Genomic DNA, 20,002 nt, shown 5'->3' on the forward strand with positions numbered 1-20,002 from the left:
ACTTCTTCCTCCGTGTGAATCACTAATAGGAGGGGACCGAAGGCTGAGGCCAGGCCACCTGGAAGCCCACAACGCTGCTAGTAGCAGCGACAGCAATAATAGAAACTCACTACTGTAAAATCCTCAGTGCGTTTCCATGCGCTTTCCCTGTCATCTAAATGCTTCTCTTCAGCGGCCTAAGGTGGCCCTTCATTTTTCTCCGAGTTCAGGGAAACACCTCCCTTCTTTCAGAATGTGAGAAAAAAATGGGATTTTCCTGGGGCTGAGAGTGGGGATTCCCTTTCCAGAAACGTGCAATTTTTTTCATCCCGCCCACCTGGACTGAAGGCGATCAAAGCGAGGGAGCTGGTGGCATATTAGAACACTCCAAGCACCCTGGCCCCCCTCCTCCCAGAGAAGGGTCTGGAGCCCCGCAATCCGCTAATTAGCTCGCCCCCATTGGTTGTCCCCAAGGCACCCCCGTGCCGTCACTGTGCTATGCTAATGAGGGGGAGTCTCATTGGCTGGGCCTCCAGCTCCAGCTCCGCAGGGAGATTGCGGGGAGAGCCGGGTTGGCCACGTCTGGGGCCGAAGCCCACCGCCCCCGACTCCCGCCAGCTCAGGGCTGTGCCGGATGCAAGCCCGCCCGAGGGAACGGTAGCCGGGCGGCTGCCCTCTGGGAGGATGTGGCAACTGCCTTTAAGGAAAGTGCTTCACCGTCAAGCGGCGCTCACTCCCACCCCTCTCCCCTCTTTCTAGGCACCGCGCGTCTTTTTCGGCGAAGTAACTTTTTATACCCGCCTCCCCCTAGTCCTGGGGACCAGAGGCGGTGCCGAGCCTGGGGGCGGTTCCTTGGCAGCGTTGATTCTTGTCAGAGCCAGACTTTTGCTCCTGGGTTGGGTTTGCATCATCCCCATTACACCCTCGGGAAAGAGGAGCCAGCCCCCTTTCAAGCCTTAGCTTCCGGCTCCAAGCCGACCCCCTCCCCCTCCCTGTCCCCTTCCCCTTCTCCCATCCCTCTCTCGGCCACAGCGTCTTGTTAGTCCTCTCCCTTTACTCCGCAATATTTTCTTTCTTTCTCCCTCCTCTCCTCCATTTGTTGTTTAATGTTTCCCACTCTTTGAGGAAGGATGGTTGATTTGGAGAGCGAAGTGCCCCCTCTGCCTCCCAGGTACAGGTTTCGAGATTTGCTGCTAGGGGACCAAGGATGGCAAAACGACGACAGGTAAGTGGTGTGGTGGAGGATTGTTCTGTAAATATTGCTGAAAAAGAGACGGAAATGGGAGGGCCGAAGTGGGGAAAGGAGGGAGAAAAGGAAAACGGAGCCAGAGAGGGAGACTAGGCTGGGGGAGGGAGTAAAAGAGACTCTGATTTGTCTCTCCATTTTGACTCTATAGAACTGTTGCTATAGATAAGGAACTCTTTTTCTTTACACTTTTCGAATTCTTGCAAGGTATTTATTGCATTCATTTGGTGCTTATTCTTTTGTCTATCTGTGCTTTTCTAGGATGTGTATAAGGCTGGTATCAGAGGTACAATACACCCAAATGGTATGCAATATCAGTTCCAAAAAATTTGCATTTTTTCCTTAGGTGTGGTTAATCAAACTCAAAATTGCATGCAAGTTGTTTGAAAAAGCACATTAGAAACTTAAAATCTCCTGAGTCTATTTACTTACTCCTTGTCTGTGTTGTCTTGAGAAGGTATCTACTTGGCACTGGCAATTTTATGCTGTTTAAACATTTTGGAGTTTTAAGTAGACAATTGATTTAAATATGTAACAGGTAGTTAGTGAAAATAACAACCTTTTTAATACAGTATACTCACTCTGAACAGGTAACTCTGACCATTATGAATAATGATGTTTGTATAATATGATACAACCTTTTCATAACTAGTATATTTTTAACTGAAACAGAATATATGTCTCGAAATTAAAATTAAGTTTCAAAACTAGAATATTTATTGTTAGCAAAATATTGTTCATGTGTTTTATTTATAGCATTACTGCTTTGCACAAACTTCTGAAATTCCTCTGTCTATTTCTGTCTCAAGCACATTTTGTATTTCAGTGAATTTAGTATTTTCTGGAATAGTCATCCCGTATATCACATGCCACATTTCTTTGTTTTAAAATAATACATGTATACTAACTAGGTTCTCAACTCAATTGAAATGTTTCATTGAAGTTTAGTGTGGTATTGATGTGCTATTTTAATTATATAAAAGATCCATTATTGGTCCAATCCAAAATCCCCTCCTCATTCACCACTGACCAATACACTCTGTTTCTTTTCTTCACCTTTTCAGCTCCCAATAGCAACTCCTGTCTCTACACACTGAGGATTTTATCTTGAGTATCAGTTATGGGCATCTTGTTTGGTCTCATATTAGTAATTTGAAAGGAGATGGATGCTTTGTAGAGGATATTTTGATTCAATCTCTTTTTTAGGCAAAACCACACATACTGGCTAAAAATTTAAAGAAGTAATACCAATTTCTCAGTATTCTTGTAGAGTGTTTGAGTAAACTGAAGATAAGGAAAATAATTTTTAAGTGAATTTGTAATACAAATTGACATTTAGATAAACTGCATTAGCCTGGTTAAATGGCTTAGTAAGTGTAGCATGGTGTTCCTAGTGACTGAATGTATATTTAGTTCAGGACCTCAGGATCATTATATAGAATAGAAATCCTCTTTGTAGAAAGTGTGAGATAGATTAAACACATAAAGCACATACTTTGGTTATAGTGATGGTATTGTTGTTTGTTTGTTTGTTTTAAATATCACATCTAATATGTTAATTTTCATGTGGTTGCCCTCATTTTTCAAAGGATGCTGCAGAAATATTTTAGTAATTAAGAATTTTGGTTAGTTGAACACTGCCTAAATGGATCACTGCCATATTAAAAAAGTTTTGCAGAATGGTTAAAATTTTATATTATATTAAAAGGTTATGCTAGCCCAACTTTAACTTAAAAAGCAGGCCACATTTACTACTAAAATAAGTTATTAAACATTTAAAACAATCATTCAACCATTTTTAAGGATTTGGCTACTGTTGTGGCTTCATGGAAAACTATTCTTTGGTTTTGGTTCCATTTGTTGTTAATCTTTGAAGGCAAGATACTTGGAATCAGAGAAACCCAGACTTCAGTCCTTGGCTGTTTCCTTCACTAGCTGAGTGGCCTTGGGAAAGTCATTCAGCCATTATGAGATTCAGCAATCTTATTTTTTATAATGGGAATTATACTATCTACCTTATAAAACTGTGACAAGAGGAAGGATGGAGAGGCACAGAACTAACATTTAGTTGGAACTAAGTACTCCCAAGTTCTTTTAACTGTGCGGTATGTTCTTTCTTAGTTAATCCTCAGACGAACTCTGAATAGCAGGCAATTATGTTAGGCACAAGGAAACTGAAATTTTGGTAAATTAAATACTTGTCTTGGATATTATATCTTATCAGTGTAAAGATGACTCTTCAGTTCAGTTTATTGTTATTCAAATCCCTCAAGAAATTCTTAAGTTCTTTTCACTTAATTTATTTGAACTTATAAGAATAATTTACAGCACCTAGCACAGTTTAGGTGCTCATTAAATATTAGTCCCTTCTTCACTTCCGATTTGCCATTTGCAATCCTTTTTTTTTCCTTTTCAGACTCCTAAGCTAATATGTGGTAGTAGGTAAAGTCATCTTCCTTGTCTATAATATGGTGACAAATTCCTCTTTGCAATTACGCTTGAATAGCAATCTTATTCTACTCAGTTATCTTCTTGACTCAATTCCTATAGAGTTGAGGAGGAAGCCCTCTTTCATGTAGGAGTAGGTAGATCACTTCCAGCAACAGATACATTTAGTGCTCTGCCCATATTCTCAAAGCAACTTTCTTTGAACACCTCCTGCATGAGGTTTTCTCCCCACCACCAACCTCAGGTGCATCCAAGTCCTGCTTGGAGAACAAGCTGTAGTGTCACTGAGTAAATAGGCTGTTTCTGAATCAATACTTTTGCTTCCTTGCTCCTTAGCTTGGATAATTCTGAAGCATATTCTACACTGTGTCCAAAGGGACTGAGCTCCACTTGCCCGCAGTGATAACTGGCTTAATACTGAAAGCTTTATTGGCTTCTATCTCTCTTCTCCCCTACTGGTGTTTTATCTGTGATCAATTCCCAAATAAACTGCTTTTGCTGCAGTCCTATCTCAAGCTTACCTTCTGGGAGAATCTGAATCAAGATAGCTGTTTTCTGGATCTAGAGAGCCACATCCTTGTAATGATGGGGGAACCGTGTTCCAAATGTAGGAACATAAACACTTTCTACCTTGTTCCTTACTGTAAGAATTTCAAACTCCATCTTAGGTCATAGTTAACTGGCATATGAAAATAAATGAAGCATATGATAGATGCTCAAATGGGTGTTGTTGAAGATGTAATATTGATGGGCCTATTAGGATATAGGAAATGTGTATTCCATACCATAGATTTTCTGTGAATCAACTTTGGATAAGTAGGTCATCTAAATTTATATTGTGCCACCTTTTGTGTAGGTAAAAACACATACACATACACTGGCATAATGTACATGTAATGTATATAGTGTATATATAACAGATATGCATTGCTTTTGTAATATATGTATTATAAAATATTGTATATTGTGTGCTAAAAATTGTATATTATGTAATGCATCATATATTACAAATATATGTGATGAATAATATACATTATAATATATGTAATGAGTATATATGTGTTTGTATTATCTTAATGCCATCCTTAGATAATTGCTTCTCACTCATTTGCACTCTGATATCCTTTTCTGAGTAGGACATATGGGAATAGGGTTAGACACAGCAGTGCAGAGAATTTAGCACATGGATAACACTACTTCTGTGAGGCCATGAAATAAATTTGAGTTGCTAAATGAGAATATTGCTTATGTGTAGGGATGTCTTTTGTATATATGATGCACACTTACTTGTTTGACATCCTGAGTAAAAAACAAAAATCTAATTCAAGTGGTTTGTATAATATGTCTTTAATGGCCATTCATTCGTTCAGCTAATATTTGAATGTTTGCTACGTCTCAGGGCCCCATTAGGTTAGGTTTTGGGACAAATACGGAAAGGAGTATGAAATAGTGCTCGGTCTGGAGGGGGTCACAGATATGATAAGAGGTTAATTCACCCCAGAATATTGACAGTATTGCTTATGTTGTGATGATGTCCTTATAGAATTTCCATTTTAAGACTGTCAAGAAGATTCTGCACCATTTGTAGAAAGGATATTCAGCATTTGCTTGAAAATAAAGTAGTTGAAATGACATATTAGAGATGGCTCAAGGCATTCAACATTCAATATTCAACTTCTGGCACCAAGCCATCTTCCTGCCTCGGACTCCCAAAGTGCTGGGATTATAGGTGTGAGCCACTGCTCCAAGCCTGTTTTCTGTTTTAATATTTCTATGATTCACAAAGCAGTAAAGATTTAGAATAATCTCCTGCAGTTAAAGATTGATAAGTTACAAGTTTTAAAAGTCATCAACCAGTTATACAAGCCTTCTCCTGTTTCATCATGATTTAGTAATTTTAAACTTTGGAACACAACACACTTAATGTGAATAAATTGTCATAATTCCAATTACTGTTAATGGAAAATCCTCAGTTGTAGGCATAGAAGAGAATGTCATTTATTTAATTAAGACCATTCTAGTTTTCAAAAATCAGGTCATTTGTTTCAAATCCAATAATTTCATGTATACCTTTTGTATTTTATAGGTGGCCTTTAGAAGTAATTCAAGGAAGTCAACTAATGTATTGTAGTTGTTAAAACATTAAAGGATTTGAACACAGTACAAGTCAATCCATTAACAATTTAAGAGGTATTTATAAAAATAGGGAAATATTTCAACAGCATTTGGAATATGTGTAATTTTAGATATACACTGCAAAATATATTGCTTTACATAATCAAATTCAATTGTGAGAATGGGTTTTGTATTGACATATTAAACATTTTATAAATTACCAATTTTATCTCCCATAATAAATTATATATTGTTTTGAAAAGCAGCCATTTATTATAAAATATTTATTCTAAATTTTAAGTTCAGGTTACTAAAGACAATTTTAAATTTTTGAGTGCCATTAAAATGAATGACACATTATTTTTACTCTTTAATCAGATAGTGGCATCAGCTATGCATATACAATATCTACAAAAAGGATTTAAGCATTTACTTTAGAAAGAGAGTTTAGACAATCCTGTTTCTTATCAATATCGACTTTATTAAGAAAGATATCCACAAATAAGGCAATAGAAAATTAGAAACTTAAAAAGGTAATGGTATAAAAAAATAGACTTTGGGCCGGGCGCGGTGGCTCATGCCTGTAATTCCAGCACTTTGGGAGGCCGAGGCGGGTGGATCACAAGGTCAGGAGATAGAGACCATCCTGGCTAACACGGTGAAACCCTGTCTCTACTAAAAAATACAAAAAATTAGCCGAGCGAGGTGGCGGGCGCCTGTAGTCCCAGCTACTGGGGAGGCTGAGGCAGAACGGCGTGAACTCCCGGGGGGTGGAGCCTGCAGTGAGCCGAGATCACGCCACTGCACTCCAGCCTGGGTGACAGCAAGACTCTGTCTCAAAAAAAAAAAAAAAAAAAAATAGACTTTGAATATATATAGTGTAATACGTAAAATGCACAGAAAAATGTATTATTTAATAATTATTGTTTTTCAATCACTACTAAGAATTCAGACATCAATATTTTATATAAAACACACAAAGTTCTTTTCTTTTAACCAATTCTTATAAATAAAATTGAAATGTGACTTTTCGAATTACTGATACTTTATTTTTAAAGTTTGATTTAATTTAACAGCTATCATATACTCACTTTCTGTATTTGGTTACGTATTAGTAGTACTTCTGTGAGTGACTTAATCATTTCCCCGGGGCTACACTGAATACCGTCACATTCGGTATTATGTTCCGATATCTGAATTTCGTGGGGACACCAACATTAAGATCATAGCAATTGATCCTTTTGTCATTGATGGTTCATCTGTTTTTATTAGAGTATTTATGTATTGCCGATGTCATATTATTTATTATGTACCATGCTTGTCTGTTATCTTTAGAAAATAAAGCAAAAAGCAATATTTTTTACAGTGAAACGGTAACCAGTTGCTTTATATACTTATAATTTGAAATTAAGTTCACTTGGCCTTTCTCTGAGCAATATTTAATGTTGAGCAGTATCCTTCATCAAGATGTCTTTTTCTGAGTTTTAAATTTGGAATTAAAATTTTCTCTGCAAAAGCAATCAAAACAATAAATAATTATCCAGAAAGACAGTTATTTTTAATCTTTCACAATCCTTGATTGGATATGGGATTTTTTTAATGGGTCATAGAAAAAAAATCCTTTTCACAGGATCTTAATCATTAGCAATTGAGTTGTAATTTAAGTAACAGACATCTATCTAAACATTGTGAGATAGTAAATAGGATAAACTGTGTCCACATTGGTAACAATATATTGTAGTCATCTGCTCAACTTCTTTTTGAAATTAGGATGGATATGAATGTCAGACATATTACCAAAGAAATAAGACTTTTAGATAAAATATTTAGGAACAAAAATGCTTTATGGAGCAATTTATCTTTTACATTGTTTTGTAATCTTATGTGGCAATTCTAAAAAAAAGAAGTAGGCTAACATAAAGGGTCAGAGAATTGGTAAGATGGCTACAAAATTGGTGAAACACCATCATAATAAGTGGATTAAAATAGTCACTGTATCAGTAGAGCCAATTCTGTTTTTGCTAAATAACATCTCCCTACAGAAACTTCTGACAGTTGTGGATATATTGGTCTTTATCATTTCAAAATTTAAATGATAGCCTGCAGAAACATTTAATAGCATTGGCATCATTCTTTCACAGACATTAAACACCCTACTAATTATCAAGAAGCACACTAAACTCTAGGGATAAAATTGTGAGCAAAATAGACCTAGTTCAGACGTAAATGATTTTACAGTAGTGGAAACCGCTATTAGATTTAAAAATACATACACAAACTTAATTACAGTTGTGCTAGGCTATAAAGGAGAATTGCACAATGTTATGAGAGAGCATGATTGAAGATGAGCCTAGTCTGGCAGATGAAACAGTGGTCTGCGGGAAAGTTTTCAAAGAAATCTGTGTTGAAATCGAGGTCTAAGGATGAGAAGATGTTGGTAGATTAAATGGAAAAAGAATATTTCAGGCTAAGGAGCAGCTTGCCTAAAAGGCCACTGTCAGGAGAGAGCAAGGCATTTTCAAGGAACTGAGGAGAGTCAGAGGCATGTGGAAGTATGGGTCTGGAGTTCAAGAGACCAAACTAGGCTTTACATGTGGCTTGTTACTGAAGCTATCCATAGCTACGGAGAAAATCACTTTTAGAAGAGAAGGGTGGGCCTGGAGCACTGACACAATTTCATACTCAGTACAAAGTCAAACTTGGTTGGGTGAGGTTGTAGATGGTAGCATACAAGTGAAGGTGGGGGACTTTAAGTCCCTTCTCATCTTGAGATTTCTGCCTATGTAGAGTAGAGATGGATAAGCAAGGCCAGAAACTTCTTTAGAAGTAGAAATGCTGGTGGTACGTGAAATTTTAAAGGTATCAGCAAATGACCAAACTTTATGAATAAACAAATTGTCAATATTGAAGCATAGAGACTGTTTTACTCTTGCAATTAAATAAAATATAGAACACTGTTAATCTGTCAAACATGCAGTGTGATCCATATGAAGTATGGATATCTAATATACATGTATTTCTATTGTTGTGCTCCATAACATAGGAACCAAGAAATTCACCACACATCATAACCATGTTTTACTTCATCAACCAAACTGCATCATTAGTTTTTTGTTGCCTAAAGCAATCACTGATAGTGACAACTTTTCTGATATTATGTGTTTTGTCACTGTAGTTTTCTTAATTAAATGCTCATGTAATAAAAACAAAAACTTTGTGCTCTTAGGAGCTGAGGTTCCTTTGCATGCCTTGCAGCCAACCACCTCCATCTCTCCAGCTTACAGCTTTGTTTATGTGTATTTGGCCTCACAATTTGTCCCAGCAAATTGGGTATTGGAGGACCCTAAGCCACTGGGATATTTCATTGCGTACCTCTCATGGAGAAGAGTGATCATGTACATGCTTGCAGCAGATGAATAGAAAACTAGGCTCCATGGAGGCCAGAAAACACTGTGAAATGACGTTGGATTCTCTGTAGCTGGTCGTATAAAAGCAGAAGAGTGAATTAGAAATTTCTGACCCTGACTCCTAAATAACTAGGTACAACTAGAACAAGCTGACTCATACATAAAGTCTTAGATGTAGTATAATTTCAGATTAAGGAGGAACCACTGCATATACTTGAAAAAATAAATCATTAACGTAAATGAAATAAATCAGTTCAGTGATATTAGACTTATTTGTCTCTCTTGACTGGGAAGTGGAGATGGCTTTGGAGTTTGGAGGTAAAGAGTTGAGAACCTGGAAAGCCCTAGTTGCCTGAAAGAAATAGAGAAAAATATACTCTTGGATGTGAGGCAGAAGATAATCAGCAAAAGAGGGAGACTAAGGACAGTGAGACTTCTCTCCACAATTTTGCCTTAGATTGAACGTATTTATCTTAGTCTTTTCTGAAAAATAGAAGCAGTGAAGGAAAACAGAAACAGAACCCAATTGTCAAGCATGGCTGATGTGTAGGGGACAATCGGACAATCGCCTGGCAGCACATCTCCAACTCTTTGACCTCTTTCCTCTTTAGAGTCTTAGGTGTACCTCTCTTCCAATCAGTGCTTTAGTAGTCTTAGCACTACTGCAATTTTATGCCACAGCTTTAAAGGGTGAGAATCATACCCCTCTGTGTATGCATTCCTTGAATTCAGAGTTGTATTACTTCCAATTTTCACAGTATGTAAATATGGGTAAGAAATGGACTTTGCATATAAAGCCAGAAAACAGTAAATCTAAGAAACAGTGAACTGGTTGTTCTTGGCTTTCTTGCACTGGACTTACACAGAATCATAATGATGAATTGTTATTACAAGGGCACACTTAGCCATCTTGTAAATCACTGTGTGAATAGGGATAAAAGTGGATTAACACATTTCGACCTCATTTAACTCCCTGTGGGAAAACTTGTAGATTGTCCACATATTATAAACAACTAGTTGTTAACAACAGGGGCCAGATGTCTAGTTTAATAATGGACAGCCTGCTGTCTCAAGTCTGTCAAAAACTGAAATACTACTCTGTCCCCTAAGGATCAGATAGGGTGATTGGCAAGCTGCACAGGTTCCATTAAGGAGTGATGGTAATGACTTCTGTCACTGCCACACCATGTGGTGATTACATTGGCAAATTATAGATGGAAGCTGTCAATATTTTGTTTCTATTTCTTACCTTTCTCTGCTCAAAAGAGTTTATGTGCTATTTCATCCGTTTCCAATAAAAATGCAGAAGATAAGGTGAAAATGTATGATAATATTTAATATAGTATTTATCATAACATCAGAGAACATTTACCAACTACTTAGCATGTGTCAAACATTTTTCTAAGCATGTTACATGTATTACCTTATTTAATCTTTATACCAATTCTGAGAAATTCTGTTATTTTTCCCATTGTACAAATGAATCAACCAAGGTACAGAAATATATCACTTGTTCGAAGTCACATAACCTGTAAGAGGTAACTAGAATCTAATTATTATGCCTATTCACTATGTTTACAACATACACAAATGTGATTTAATGCTATTTAAATAATAGGAAGAACAACATTCAAACAAATTTAAAGGCTTTTGAAGTCAGAAAAATCATACAGCTGTTGCATCCCTGTAGGCCAGTGTTATAGTGACTTGATTAAAATAAGTGTTAGGGAATTTTTGAAGTTGGTCATACTTTCTGAAAGAAAAACTCCTTTTGCCTCTAGATGTAGAGCATGGTTCTTTTGACAGTCTGGAGAAAGTAGAATGAAATGGAAAATTAGCAAAACAAACTAAGGCAATGGTTTTATTTGTGTGTGTATGGGGGTATAGATTATTATTGATTGATTCACTGAAATAGGGTAAAGGTAGTTAGTATCCCAGGAACAAAATAAAAACAGTATCCCAGGAACAAAATAAAAACAGCAGAATGGATAATATGGAAAAGCAAGTGAATAATAAATGAATCATGAGCATATATCAATCAAAAAGGCATCATGTAAGATCAAATTGTTAACTTACTAAGACATTTTAAAATGTCCACTTTGAATGCTTTGGCCAGGGTCATCCATTTATTTGCTACTTTAGTTAATCCACAATTATTATTTTTTATAGCTAGGTGTTTTTATTTTTCAATATTTTTCTCAGTAGGACTTTAAGATTTCCTGCTTATGCTTCTATCTCCTGAAGTATTTGTATCAGTGTGAAATTGATTTTTTTCTCAACACTGTACTGGGATAATGAAAACACTATGCAGGGATGTTATGAAATTTAGATATCATAAGGTGAAGTTACTTGATTTAGGGCTTAACACTTGGGCCTACTTATTAGTATGTTTTGCCTGTTCTAAAGATTTGTAGTGGTTCACAGAAATTCATGCAATAGCATAGAATAAATAGAAAGTACAACAGAATGAAAAGATAATAAGGAAAAAACCAAGTTAGGAGTATGTAGGTACATAGTATGACTTCCATCAATTTGTATGTATTTACTGCAGATGGGTTGCAAAATTAGCCAGAGCAAAGATAAGGGCATGATCAGTTGCATAAGACGAGAAATGAACGAGTAGTTCAGAAGAAACACAGCTTTCCTTGGGGCTCAAATTTAAAGGAAATTTATCCTGTGGATCTTTGATTAGTGTACAGTATTCTTATCCACTCTCCTATCACAAAATAGCAAGTTTCGTAAGACTCATAACATTCTCACTCCCTGGTGCTGATATAACTAGAGAGAATAGTTCTCTTAAAGTAGATCTACAGGACACACCCAGTACTGTATTTCGGGTACATCCTATAGGAAAAAAAAATTATGTGAGGTTACAGATTGATTATATTATTGATATATTGTATTGTGTACAGTGTACACTGCTTAGTCTTTCATGTAATCTTCCTTAAAAACCTTTTTTTTTGGTGTAGGTGGCTTTGATTAATAATAAAGGATGCAAAGAGATTGAAGTTACATTCTTTGTTGAGAACCTGATATGTAAATGTAGTCAATAGATACTATAATAGAATGGCTGTCCTTTGATGGAGAACATACTAGGATTCTAACCAAAACACAAACCTGAATTATGTTTACTCTCTCCTCTTTACCTATATTGGACTAATTACTTATTTTCTTTTTCCACAAGTGCCCAAAGTAAATATACAATTTAATGTTCTATTAAGACTTTGTAAAGACTGGGTGGGGTGGCTCATGCCTATAATCTCAGCACTCTGGGAAGCCAAGGCAGGCTGATTTCTTGAGCCCAGGTTCTAGATCAGCCTGGGAAAAATGGCAAAACTCCATCACTACAAAAAGTACAAAAAATTAGCCAGGTGTGTTGGTGTGTGCTGTAATCCCAGCTACTCGGGAGGCTGAGGTAGGAGGATCGCTTCAGCTTGGGAGGTCGAGGCTGCAGTGAACCGTGATCACATGATTGCATGCCAGCATGACATCCTGTCTCAAACAAACAAAATAAATAATTAAAAAATAAAGGCTTTGTAAGAATCCTGAATTTGGTTATTAATATAGCCGTATACAGCCAGCCTTCTCATATCCATGGGTGTTGCTTCTGTGGATTTAACCAATCATGGAGGGAAATTATTTTTAAAAAACAAATAATCCCATCAAAAAGTGGGCAAAGGACATGAATAGACAAGTCTCAAAACAAGATGCACAAATAGCCAGCAAACATGAAAAAATGCTCAACATTACTAATTATCAGGGAAATGCAAATTAAAACCACAATGTGATATCACCTCACTCCCACAAGAATGGCCATGATTATGAAGTCAAAAAACAATAAATGTTGGCGTGGATGTGGTGAAAAGGGAACACTTTTACATTGCTGGTGGAAACGTAAATTAGTACAACCACTGTGGAAAACAGTGTGGAGATTCCTTGAAAAACTAAAAGTTGTACTACCATTTGATCTAGCAATCCCACGACTGGGTACTTACTCAAAGGAAAAGAAGTCACTATTTGTGTGAAAACGACACATGCACATGCATATTTATAGCAGCATTACTTGTAATTGCAAATATATGGAACTGATCTAAGTGCCCATCAACCAACAACTGGATAAAGAAAATGTGATATATATATATATATATATTCACCATGGAATACAACTCAGCCATAACAAGGAACAAAATAATGTCTTTTGGAGCAACTTGGATGGAGCTGGAGGCCATTATTCTAAGTGAAGTAACTCAGGAATGGAAAACCAAACATCATGTGTTCTCACTTGTAAGTGGAAGCTAATCTATGAGGATGCAAAGGCCTAAGAGTGATATAATGGACTTTGGAGACTTGGGGGGAAGGTTGGGAGGAAGTGTGAGGGATAAAAGACTATATATTGTGTACAGCATACACTGCTCAGGTGATGGGTGCACTAAAATCTCAGAAATCACCACTAAAACACTTATCCACATAACCAAAAACCACCTGTGCCCCCAAAACTATTGAAATAAAATAAAAATTAAAAGCCTACTACAGAAAATACAAATGAAAAGCCAGTACAGTATTACAATTATTTATGTGGCATTTACATTGTACTAGTTATTATAAGTAATCTAGATTTATACTTGATAGGAGGGTATGATTAAGTTATGTGCAAACGTTATGTCATTTATATCAGAGACTTGAGCGTTTGTGGATTTTAGTATCCCCAGAGGTCCTGGAACCAATCCCCTCTAGATAACAAGGGATGACTATTTATATGTACATAGATAGAGATATATATAAAGCACATGACTATTATAACCAACTTCTGGTTGCTAAGTAATTCATATTATATGAATAACCTCAAACTAGTGCAGCTTTTTAATTTGTCTATCACCATTATTATCACTATAATTATTTCAATTACAGTGAATTAATATTAATTCATTAATATCAATTAATTCATTAATATCAATATAATTATTTCAATTCTCCATTTCAAAAACTTACACTAGATTTGTACTATTTTTTCAAATTCCCTCCTCAATTAGATATTGAGCTCCGCCTATTGTTTCTTGGTACAGTTTCATCCTATCTTATTTAAATTACTACAGCACTTGCCAGCATAGCTTCTGTTTTATGCCCCTATCTCCAATAATCTTCAATGCTTAACTCGAGCCTCAGTCAACCTATGCATTTTCATCATAGTCTTCTTAAACATGATTTTACCGTATCATATTCACATTTAAAAACCTATGGTATGTCATTAATGCTATTATTTGAAATTTAAACTGCTGACCCAACATTCAAAGCTCTTTATTAATTGACTTTTCTTCCTAAAATGCTTTTTGAAATTTCATCTGTGTATTTATTCACAGAAATCATCCCTCTTTTCACAAGCTGATGTCTCCTTTAGTGCCTTTGCTTGTGTCATACCATGATCTGAGGCTGTCTGATATCATGTCACCCCCTTTTTCATTACCAGACTCTAAATTGGATGCAGTGCCAGAGTTATTAATGACATTTTGAAAGCACTCTGATAACTCTATATATTCTACGTGCCATTATTTTGTTTTATAATTATGCTTATATTTTTGAAGGTATAACATAACTTTCTAGAGGTAAAGCCATGTCTTTAATTCGTTTTGGATCCTCCTACATTATTTAACACAAGTAGTCCATACAAAGGCTCCAAGAATTTTAGTTCTGTAGTATAAAGAAGATATTGCCAAAAGAAAAAGAAATAAGTCACAGCTATGAATATATAGGCCACCACATATATACATATGTACATTATTATAATAAAAATGAGTCATTTGAATTAAAATTCTGATCCCCCTTAGAAACAAAATAGTTTTTAATGTTCATTCTAAGCCTAGGTATTGTAGTTTAAGGTATTTGACTTGAAAATGTCTTTTCCACATCTAATTTAATATTCACAAGGAGCTTTTCTGTGGAAATAGCAAAGCAGAATGTGCTTCAGTCCATAATTCATACTGCGACAGTTCAAATGACTGTTAAAGTGAATTCTGAAATTTACATAGGGAACTGCTCAGTGAAAACCATCAATCTGCTTGACAGCCAGCAGTGCCATTGTCCAAGGGACATGTGGAGGTGTTGTAAATGATCAACTCCATCTCATACTCACATAGGTAGTGGTAGTAATACAGAATTGAGATGAACAGTATTGAATTCTTGTGTGTGTGTGTGTGTGTGTGTGTTGGTCTTCTGTAAAAATCTTTTTCTTTTCCTTATTGAGAAACCGTGCTTATAATAGTTTAGGGTCTGTTTAGTTTTGCAGTGTTAGTATGAATAAAGAATGATTTTCTTGAAGAATAAAAAGTATGTGAAATACATCTGTGACCATTATCTAAACAACATGTTCTAAGAATTCAAATAGAAGGTACGCTATTCAAAAATATGTGCATTCCTATTATTATATGTGTACAAAGTCACATCTTTTGTGGGTTTTTTTTGTTACATGCAGTGACTAGTTTTTTAAATTTTTAATTTTTGTGGGTACATGGTAGGTGTATATATTTTGGGTGTACATGAGATGTTTGGATACAGGCATGCAATGTGTGATAATCACATCATGGAAAATGGGATATCCATCCCCCCAAGCATCTATCCTTTGTGTTACAAAAAATCCAGTTATACTCTTTTAGTTATTTTTGAAACCAATCCCACTGCTGGGTATCTACCCAGAGGAAGAGAAGTCATTATACAAAACGATACTTGCACATTCATGTTCATAGAAGCACAATTCACAATTGAAAAAATTTGGAATCAGTCCAAATGCCCTTCAATCAATGAGTGGTTAAAGAAAAAAATAAAAATATATATATACGCACATATATACATATGCATATATATACACACATATATACATATGATGGAATACTACTCAGCCATAAAAAGGAATGAATTAATGGCATTTGCAGCAACCTGGATGGAATTGGAGAATATTATTCTAAGTGAAGTAACTCCGGAATGGAAAACCAAAAATCATATGATCTCACTCATAAGTGGAAGCTAAGCTATGAGGGTGCAAAGGCATAAGAATGATACAATGGACTTTGGGGACTAGGCAGGAAAGGGTGGGGGGGGTGAGGGATAAAAGACTACAATGTGTTCAGTGTATACTACTTGGGTGATGGGTGCACCAAAATCTTACAAATCACCACTAAAGAACTTACTCATGTAACCAAATACTACCTGTTCCCCCCACATTTTATGGAAATAAAAAATTATTTTATTAAATTAATTTATTAAATTTTCTTTAAAATTTTTTATTAAATTTAATAGAAATTATTTTTTATTTTATAGAAATAAAAAATTAAAATACATAAAAGTAAAAGTACATTTAAATTATTATTGACTATAGACTCCCTCTTGTGTTATCAAATACTAGGTCTTATTCATTCTTTCTGATTATATATATATATGTACATATATATTTATATATGTGCATATACATACATATATAATCAGATACATATATGTATATATATTTATATATGTGCATATACATACATATATAATCAAATACATATATGTATGTATATACACATATATATGTATTTCTAACTATATATATGGTTAGAAAGCATTTGATAGCACATATATTAATATATAACTTTCTAACTATAAAATTATAACTAAATAAATACATTTATATATTTACATAGTTATATATTAATATATTTATATATAGTTAGAAAGTTATACATTAATATATGTGCTATAAATATAAATATATAAATACATAGTTAGAATGAATAAGATTTTATATATATATATATTTCTTTTTTATCTTTGGTACCCATTAACCATCCCCACCTCCTCTTCCAACACCCCCACACTATCCTCCCAGCCTTTATTAAACATCTTCTACTTTCTGTCTCCATGACTTCAATTGTTTTGATTTTTAGATCCCACAAATAAGTGAAAACATGTCATGTCTGACTTATTTGATTTAACATAATGACCTCCATTTTCATCCATGTTATTGCAAATGACAGAATCTCATTCTTTTTTATGGCTGAATAGTACACCATTGTGTATATGTACCACATTTTCTTTATCCATTCATCTGTTGATGGACACAGGTTGCTTCCAAATCTTGTGCTGCAACAAACATAGGTGTGAAGAGCACTTTTGATTTACTTCCCTCTTCTTTGTAGTGCCAGAAAGAATTTTGTAATACATCTTTTTACACTTGAAGCTTTACTACCACATGGAAGATACGAAAGAAATTCTAGTACTTACAGAAACATATAATTAAATGTGTGCCTATAAACACTAATTAAAATTTTTATTATCAAGTTGCTCTGACTTACTGATTCCATTTTTCCTACAACATATTTCATGTAATATCTCATTCTAGTAAACTTTTATAATGAAGCCAGGGTCAGCTCCTCTGTGCATCCCAAATTATGTTCAAATTTAACTTAATCTTGCTACCCTATGAGGTGGGATAATGCATAAGAAGTACTTGAAGGATATGATCCCACGCTTACAGTATCCTTGACCCTTATATTGTGCTGGAGAGATAAGACATACAAAATAACTATTATATAAGTTAGAATTTGGTATAAAGGATTGTACTATGAGAGCATTGGAGCTTTGCATTCTTGGAATATTGTAGGTCAGTCCACATTGCCCTGTAATATGTTGATTAATGAGTCTTCAGAATGCAAAGCTTCTTTTAACAAAGCCATCATTTCATCATATAGGTGCTGAGGAAGTCTTGGTATTTTTGGTGGTATATGACAAGTGTGTTAGTCTGTTTGCATTGCTCTAAACGGATACCTCAGGTTGGGTAATTTATAAAGAGATTAATTTTGGCTCACAGTTCTTCAGGCTGTACAAGCATGGCACCAGCATCATTTTTCTGGTGACGGCCTCAGGAAGCTTCCACTTATTGTGGAAGTTGTAAGGGGAGAGCTCGCATGTCACACGGCAAGAGAGGGAGCAAGAGAGAAAGGAGGTGCCAGGCTTCTTCAAACAACCAACTCTCTTGTGAACGCAGAGTGAGAACTCACTCATTGCAGTGAGGACTGCATCACATCATTCATGAAGGATCTGCCCTCATGACCCAAACACCTCCCCTTAGCCCCACCTTCAACATTGGGGATCATTCTCTTTCTCCCTTTTTTTGTGTGTTTGTGTTATTCTCATGCCTCAGCCTCTCGAGTAGCTGGGAGTACAGGTGCATGCCACTACACCTGGCTAATTTTTGTATCTTTTTGTAGAGACAGGGTTTCACCATGTTGCCCAGGCTGGTCTTGACTTCCTGGCCTCAAGTGATCCACCCACCTCCTCCTCCCAAAGTACTGGGATTACAGGCATGAGCCACTGCACTCGGCCTGAGATCTCTTTTCAACCTGAGATTTGAGGTGGTGTAACATCTCAACCATATCAATAAGGAAGAGAATATACCTATAAGATGTGGTTGAGATGAACTCGATTTTACTGCCAAGTAACGTGAAAATATCTTTGTTTTACTTAAAATTTTAAAGTACATCAACCTTCAGGATTTTGTGAGTGATGGAGCCCTTGCCCACCCCAACCTCCTCACCAAAAAGTCATTTTCACCTGGAGGAGCATGTCCTTCATTATCTGGAAGGGCAGTGAAGAAGAGAATGAGGCTAGTGCCAGGGTCTGGGAGGAAGCAGGAAAGCAAGGCTCTGGAGGAAGAGTGCGGGCTTGGGGCTGTCACCTGAAACCCGTCCTCCATTGCAGTGACCATTATACTATTTCTCTTTCTTATAACAAGCCATCTCATAATTAGAATCTGTCCTGCTTGTTAACAAATATTATCTGTCAGTGGCTGGCATCTGTTGATCACTTGTGGCAGATGTGGGATTTCTATACAGTTCTTTTTACACTCACCTTTTTGTATTTTTGCTCATTTGGCATATTTTAAATGCCTTGTGTGAAGAAGAGCTATACTCGGTCAAAAGTGTGGGAAAAGTAAAGATTGACAAGTAGCATACTTGGCTTTATTCCTTTCAATGTCTGTTTTAACATTTTGGTGATTTCCCAAAGACTAGAGGGTCATAGTGTGTTTACTTTGCATTTTTTTTTATTTGTATAAATTTAAGGGATACAAGTGCAGTTTTGTTATGGGGATACACTATGTAGTGGTAAAGTCTTGGCTTTTAGTGTAGCTAAAACCTGTATATTGTATATTGTACTCTACACACTATTTTTAAAACAACAATGACTACAAAAATATATTCTCTGGTGTTGGAATGAAAAAAGCAAGAGGAAAGTCAGAGTCACTTTGCTTAAAAAGTAGCATTTAGAAGGTTTAGGAGTACACTGTAGGTAATGCTGAGTAAAAATTGATTTAGAAATCTATATGCATAAATTAAAAAACCCTTTTAGGCCGGGCGCGGTGGCTCACGCTTGTAATCCCAGCACTTTGGGAGGCCGAGGCGGGCGGATCACGAGGTCAGGAGATCGAGACCACGGTGAAACCCCATCTCTACTAAAAATACAAAAAAAAAAAAAATTAGCCGGGCGTGGTGGCGGGCACTTGTAGTCCCAGCTACTCGGAGAGGCTGAGGCAGGAGAATGGCGTGAACCCAGGAGGTGGAGCTTGCAGTGAGCCGAGATGGCGCCACTGCACTCCAGCCTGGGTGACAGAGCAAGACTCCATCTCAAAAAAAAAAAAAAAAAACAAAAAAACAAAACAAAAAAAACCCTTTTAATGAAATGGGATGAGTATGATAGACTGTAGGTTCAAAAACTGACAGAATGAATGAAAGGGACGATTCAGTGTATTTAAAACACCTACAGAGAGCCAAGAATATCAAGA

At 36.0% G+C, this 20,002-nt stretch overlaps 1 protein-coding gene across 13 annotated transcripts in view; it reads left to right on the top strand.

Moving 5' to 3' along the window:
* Positions 1 to 20,002, top strand: part of KCNT2 (potassium sodium-activated channel subfamily T member 2) — a 440,948-nt gene that overhangs the window by 42,663 nt on the left and 378,283 nt on the right. For 11 of the 13 annotated variants that reach the window (XR_009210825.1, XR_009210826.1, XR_009210827.1 and 8 more), the window contains exon 1: positions 584 to 1,204. The exons of 1 other annotated variant lie outside the window; for it this stretch is intronic. Coding sequence is in view for 9 of the 12 variants with exons in the window: in XM_058430741.1 (XP_058286724.1) it covers positions 1,110 to 1,204 (95 nt within the window). In the remaining 3 variants the exon portion in view is untranslated. Of the gene's footprint in view, positions 1 to 583; positions 1,205 to 20,002 lie in introns of those variants that run through there. One more of the 13 variants, XM_058430738.1, reaches the window with a different exon arrangement.

The sequence above is a fragment of the Hylobates moloch genome, unplaced genomic scaffold, assembly GCF_009828535.3.
Source record: "Hylobates moloch isolate HMO894 unplaced genomic scaffold, HMol_V3 SCAFFOLD_18, whole genome shotgun sequence".
In the NCBI taxonomy this organism is placed as follows: domain Eukaryota; kingdom Metazoa; phylum Chordata; class Mammalia; order Primates; family Hylobatidae; genus Hylobates; species Hylobates moloch.